Source organism: Stenella coeruleoalba, assembly GCF_951394435.1.
Source record: "Stenella coeruleoalba genome assembly, chromosome: 2".
NCBI lineage: Eukaryota > Metazoa > Chordata > Mammalia > Artiodactyla > Delphinidae > Stenella > Stenella coeruleoalba.
This window is the reverse complement of record NC_137147.1, coordinates 134083114-134089813: the sequence shown is the minus strand read 5'-3', so window position 1 is coordinate 134089813 and position 6700 is coordinate 134083114. Positions and strand designations below refer to the sequence as shown.

Sequence of the window (6700 nt, the reverse complement as noted above, 5' to 3'; positions counted from 1 at the left end):
TCTCTCTTCCCCCATCTCTGTCTCCCTTTTCTCAGTCTCTCGGTTTCTCTCCAGTTCCCTCTGTGCTGGGCTCTGTCCCTCTCACTCTATTTTCTCTCTCTCTCCAGGATCTTTTTTTGCCTTCCAGGAAAAGCTGACGTGGCCCCCTGGTCAGCTGGAGTGAGGCCTCTTTGGGGTGGTGGAGTCAGGCTGGCTGAGCCTCTGCAGCAGGAAAGGGATTGGCCGCCCTGGTGGGAGGGGAAGGCAGGAGGAATGGGAGGAGAAAGGGCTGGGCTCCTGCGGAGGGCTGGGGAAGGGGGAGCAGAAAGAAAAACTCTGTGGGAAGAAGTGAGCACCACCTCCCCTGCTACGGTGATCAACTGTCCCAGTTGGCCTGGGACTGTCTGGATTTTAACACTGAAAGCCCCGCATCCTAGGATTGTTGGTCACTCTACCCTGAGGCCCACAGGAGCCAGGATGGGGCTGGCAGGATGGGCTCCCAGACCTGACTCCTTTCCTCCACCTCCTAATTCTCCCTTCCACCGTTGCAGGGCTGCTGAGGATCCAGGGATGGTGGAGGGGTTTTAGGGTCTGAGAGAAGCTCTCTAGCCCTAGGCCTTTGGGCCTCCATCTGTGATCTGGGGACTGTCAAGGTATCCACATACTCACCGAGGACCCCCATAGCCAGGTCCACAGGGAGCTCCCGGCTGGGAAGAGGAAGGGGAGCCGACCTCCAGTTTGTGTCCTTGCCTGCTTGCATTATCTCCTGTGGGATGGGCTTTTCAGGAAGAACTTTCAGTCGATGAGGGGATGATGGTGCAGGGAGAGCGAGGGGTGGGGGTGGGGGGTGGCTGCCTAGGAGTTGATAAGCCCAGTCCTTGGAGTTGTACCACCGCTTCTCAGGCTCAGCAGGGAGTGGCTCTGCGTGGCCCACTGTGAAGCGCCTTGGAGGACACCATGCTTCTCTGTAGAGGCCCACTGGACCCTGACGTCCCTTGTCCCATTGTCCTTCTTGGTAGAGGTGGGGCACACTGCACCCTCAGGAGGTGATGGGATCTGGGCAGATGGGGAAGAGCTGTCAGTGACCAATGTGTGCAGACTCAGTTCTGCCTGGGTGGGCAGGTCCCTCTTGCTTCTCCAGCCATAGCGCCACCCCGTTCCCCCCTGCCTCCACCCCCGGCTGTTCTGCATGGGATTCCAAGGGCAGCCTAGTGTTGGGCTGCCATCAAGGTCTTTGATGATGGAGAATGGGGGTGAAAGGACCCCCAGGAAATCTGGTAATGTGCTCACTCACCCGACAGAGGGTGGGTCTCCCACATGGTATGAAATATTTTAAAATGTCCTGTTCTGAGGAAGCCGGTCTGGGCCCAGGGTCCTGATCTGTAAAATGAGGGGGTGGAGAAGGTGACCTCCAAAGTGCTTTCACTTCTGGCAGCTGAGGCCCACGCAACTCACCCATTCATTGAGTCAAGGGGTATTTACTGAGCATCCTCCCTGTGCCAGGGGTTAACAACAACAGGGAAGACAAAATGTCTGCCTTGAGCAGGCTTCCTCTCTAGCAGAGGGGTCTCCCATTAAACACATGAGAGTAAAGTTATGTCAAGTGAATTAACTGAGAAAATCTCTAATAGGAAAGACAGTTCCAAATAAGTAAGCTAACAGAAAAAAAAATGCAACTTGAAGAAACCAGCAATGCAGATAGAATGAAGCTTTCAAAAAAAAGCTATTATTAATGTCAGAGAAATGCAATATATACACATGAAACAAGAACTGGATGCACATCAGAAAATCTACAAACAATAAATGCTAGAGAGGGTGTGGAGAAGAGGGAACCCTCTCGCACTGCTGGTGGGAATGTAAATTGATACAGCCACTATGGAGAACAGTATGGAGGTTCCTTAAAAACTACAAATAGAACTACTATATGATCCAGCAATCCCACTACTGGGCATATACCCTGAGAAAACCATAATTCAAAAAGACACATGCACCCCAGTGTTCATTGCAACACTATTTTACAATAGTCAGGTCATGGAAGCAACCTAAATGCCCATTGACAGAGGAATGGATAAAGAAGATGTGGTACATATATACAATGGAATAAAAAGGAACGAAATTGGGTCATTTGTAGAGACGTGGATGGAGTTAGAGACCGTCACACAGAGTGAAATAAGTCAAAAAGAGAAAAATAAATATCGTACATTAATGCATATATGTGGAATCTAGAAAAATGGTACAGATGAACCGGTTTGCAGGGCAGAAATAGAGGTACGGATGTAGAGAACAAACGTATGGACACCAAGGGGGGAAAGCGGGGTGGTGGTGGTGGTGTGATGAATTGGGAGATTGGGATTGACATATATAGACTAATATGTGTAAAATGGGTAACTAATAAGAACCTGCTGTATAAAATATAAAATTTAAAAAAACAAAGAACTGGACACAAGTATCCTCTCCCTGGAGGATGCTAGTGTTGGGACAGCAGAGCCCAGGGAGCGACGCTGCGTCCCCAGACAGGCGGCACCTAAGGTGGGGTTTCAGGCACTTGGGAGGCCACAAAGAGACTCTTCCAAATGGAGCGATGTCCTTCAACCTCACCTGGCTGCCAGGTGGGTAGTCCTGGGTGATGGAACCATCTCTGTGAGCCTGAGTGTCTCAGAATCCCGGTCTGGAAACTGAAGCCCAGCTGGTTCCTGTCCGGAGCTTTCTTTTACCCGCTTGGAGCTCAGTCACACCCCTGCCTCCCACCCGCCCACCACTTCCAGCCCAGTGGGGAGCCAGGGCTGGAGCCCTGGAGCCTGGGGACCTCCGGGATTACATGTGTTTAGGACAGCCCAGCCTCAGAGCCAGCAGGCAGGCCTGACACAGGCGGGCCAGGAGGATGTGTTTTCTTACAAAAACATCTCTAACGTTTTGGCTTCTTACTGAGGCTTCGGAGCATCGTGGGTGTTTTATACACTTTGGCCTCAGCTTTTCACTGGAACACACCCACCACCCACACAGACACACAGTCACAGATATGCACACTCACTTCTACACATAAACATGCACACACACACACGCCCAAATATACAGACAGACTCACATACACCCACACAAACACAGAGACACACAAAGACTCAGCCTCACACTACACAACTACACACACCCAAACATTTCCAAACACACAAATTCACCCATACATGGTCTCACACCCACATCCACACAAACACACATACAAGCTCATCTGCACATACAGATGTCACACCCACACTCAGACATGCGCACACAAGTGTACACACAATCCCTCACACCGTCTCAGCCTGGAGAATGCCCCCCACCCCTGCGCATTTTTTTCTTGTTCAAAGTGAGATTAGAAGTCTCCCACCTTCCACGGGATTCAGTTTCTCACCCTTCGCCCCATAAAAATCCTTCTGGCCACATCTTTTCTTGGGTCTTGTCCAGCTAGTGCTGTGTCTTTAAGGAAGTTGAAGCTGCTAAAAGTGAGCGAGAGAGAAAAAAAAATCCAAAAATTTGGCATCTTTTCCCCCTCAAGTTTCTGGTGTCACTTATGAAACACGGGTCCTTGTTGCTGCAGAGAAGCAGTTGTTTTGCTGGAAGGAGGAAGTACACGGGCTGCCTGGGCTTCCTTCCTGCAGCCTCCTCTCAGCAGACGGTCTCAGGCACCCTGGTCGGATAAGGAAAGGGCAGGCCCAGGTGTGCAGACTGAAGGTGGGGCAGGGACCAGGCTGCCCCTTCCTCCAGCAACTTCATCTTCCCTTGGCCCTGCAGACCGTCCAGGGCTAACTCTTCTTTTGTTGCTTTTTTGGTCCCATCTTAGAAGAGGCTCTGCTTGACTAAGAAAGAGTAGTTTGAAGGTAAGCCAGCTGGAAGAGGGCTCCAAGGGCCAGTGGGAGGAGAGGGCAGCCTGCCGGGCACAGGGCCTGGGCTCCCCTGGGCACTTTCCTGTTGGTTTGGGGTGCTTGGGACAATCCCTTGCTTGGGTCTGTCCAGGGGGCCTCAGTCCCTCTAACAACCGCAGCCCTGGAAATCTCAGCAGTATTTGGGTTGAGCCACTGGCCTCACCCAAGCCAGCTGACAGGTCCTGGCAGGGGTTTATTTAGGCAGCTGCCTGGCGTAGTTTGAACCGAATAGGCCAAGGGTGTGATTCTGTAGAAAGGGTCTGGTGTCTGCTGTGGTCACGGGCCAGTAGGAACGGGAGAGCGGTGGGTGGGGCGGATGGGGGTGGTGTGCACTGCACAAGGGGCCTTGTCTAGGCCGGGGCAAAGCATACCTATGGGGGGCTCTAGTGGGAGGGACTGCGGCCAGGATGTGGGAGGGCAGGAGGGAGGTTCTGCCGAGTGCTGGGGGGAGGAGGTGGCTGGAAAACAGATCTCAAGCCATAAAGTCAGCTCGGAGCTGGCCGATGCAGGGAGAGCTCTCTGCTCAGAGAAGGAGCTGGGGTCCTCTTCCGTCCGGTCTTCACCTGCTCCTGACTGCATGACCTCGGGCAAGTCCTGGACCTTCTTTGGGCCTCAGTTTCCCCTCCTATAGAATGGGGGTGGTGGGCTAGGTGGTATTGGGTCTTAGCTGGATGATGCTGGCAGGTCCTTCTGATGGGGAAGAGCTCTGGGTCAGGGTGCTGAGAGGGACGAGTGCCTTCTGCGTGTCCTCGGGGTCACCTTGGTGGCATGTCCTTCTCTGCAGGAGGTAGGATGCAGGAGCTGCGTCTGCTGTGCTGGGTGGTCCTTGTGGGCCTGGTGCAGGCCTGTCCCGAGCCCTGCGACTGTGGGGAAAAGTACGGCTTCCAGATCGCCGACTGTGCCTACCGTGACCTGGAGGCCGTGCCACCCGGCTTCCCGGCCAACGTGACCACGTTAAGCCTGTCGGCCAACCGGCTGCCGAGCTTACCAGAGGGCGCCTTCAGGGAGGTGCCCCTGCTGCAGTCGCTGTGGCTGGCGCACAATGAGATCCGCAGGGTGGCCGCTGGTGCCCTGGCCCCTCTGGGCCAACTCAAGAGCCTGGACCTCAGCCACAACCTCATCTCTGACTTTGCCTGGAGCGATCTGAACAACCTCAGCGCCCTCCAGCTGCTCAAGATGGATAGCAACGAGCTGACCTTCATCCCCCGCGACGCCTTCCGCAGCCTTCGCGCCCTGCGCTCACTGCAGCTCAATCACAACCGCTTGCACACACTGGCAGAGGGCACCTTCACGCCGCTCACCGCGCTGTCCCACCTGCAGATCAACGATAACCCCTTCGACTGTACCTGTGGCATCGTGTGGTTCAAGACGTGGGCCCTGACCACTGCTGTGTCCATCCCAGAGCAGGATAACATCACCTGCACTTCACCCCACGTGCTCAAGGGCACACGGCTGAACCGCCTGCTGCCGCTGCCTTGCTCGGCACCCTCGGTGCAGCTCACTTACCAGCCCAGCCAGGACGGCGCCGAGCTGCGTCCCGGCTTCGTGCTGGCGCTCCACTGCGACGTGGACGGGCAGCCAGCCCCCCAGGTTCACTGGCACATCCAGACGCCCGGCGGCACCGTGGAGATTGCCAGCCCCAACGTGGGTGCCGATGGGCGTGCCCTACCCGGTGTCCTGGCAGCCAGCAGCCGGCCGCGCTTTCAGGCCTTTGCCAACGGCAGCCTGCTCATCCCCGACTTCGGCAAGCTGGAGGAGGGCACCTATAGCTGCCTGGCCACCAACGAGCTCGGCAGTGCGGAGAGCTCGGTGAACGTGGCACTGGCCACACCAGGCGAGGGTGGCGAGGATGCACTGGGGCGCAGGTTCCACGGCAAAGCGGCCGAGGGTAAGGGTTGCTACACAGTTGACAATGAGGTGCAGCCGTCAGGTCCTGAGGACAACGTCGTCATCATCTACCTCAGCCGTACTGGGGGTCCCGAGGCTGCAGCAGCAGGAGGAGGGGTCTCTGGGAAGCAGCCCCCAGGGCTGCTCCTGCTGGGCCAGAGCCTCCTCCTCCTCTTCCTCACTGCCTTCTAGCCCCACCCCCACCCAGGCTGGGCTGGAGGAGGCCCAAGGCCTCGCTGACTCCTGCCCCTGACTCTGCAGCCGTCCCTTACAAGTGCTGCAGGGGTCTGGGCTCGGCAACTCTCGAAGGCTGCATCGGGGACTTCCCATCTTCCTACCTCCCTTTCTCATCTCTTCTGGAACACTCACTGCCCCAACTTCTAGACTTGCTCAAAGCTAGTGACTAGGACAGAATTTGACCCCGTAACTCACCGTCTACGGTGCTAATTGCTGCTAACCACAATGCCCAGGCTCCCTCCTGGGGGCAGCGTGCTGACAGGGCGGCGCCCTAACCAAGCTGGGTGGGGGGACTCACCGATGGAATTCTGGGCACTGGGACTGACAAGCTGCCGGAGGCTATGGGTGGGGCTTGGGGCTTGGGGCTTGGCAGGGAGGTAGGCTGAAGCAGACAGGACACAGGAGACTAGGATGTAGCGGAAGTGGCTGGCGTGGCTTTGAGGCTCTCTGACCTGCTTGAGCTCCTGCTGACCTTTGGCGTTCTCTGACGACCTGGGGGCTTGGGAGGCTCTGCCCTCATCTCAGACAGGACTGGAGTGTCCAGAATGTCCTTCATCTCCTCACCCTTCCTCCTTCAGTGTGCCCCTCCACCCTGGACACCTGCCCTGTCTTCCTCTCCAGGTATGCATCTGTAGCCTGCCCCTCCAGAGAGACCAGGCAGCCTGGGGGTGGCAGAGAAATAAACAGCATTTCTG

The 6700-nt window shown here is 56.0% G+C and overlaps 1 protein-coding gene across 2 annotated transcripts; it reads left to right on the top strand.

Annotated features, from left to right (window-relative positions):
* The first annotated feature begins 3586 nt into the window (after positions 1-3586).
* ISLR (immunoglobulin superfamily containing leucine rich repeat) lies at positions 3587-6700 on the top strand. Of its 2 annotated transcripts, none has more exons than XM_079913863.1 (2): positions 3587-3836; positions 4666-6700. In XM_079913863.1, exon 2 carries the CDS (start codon positions 4674-4676, stop codon positions 5958-5960), a length of 1287 nt encoding a protein of 428 aa, XP_079769989.1. In that variant the 5' UTR covers positions 3587-3836; positions 4666-4673; the 3' UTR covers positions 5961-6700. The 2 variants fall into 2 exon arrangements, with proteins under 2 accessions (XP_079769989.1, XP_079769988.1); XM_079913862.1 differs by lacking the exon at positions 3587-3836 and adding an exon at positions 4376-4468.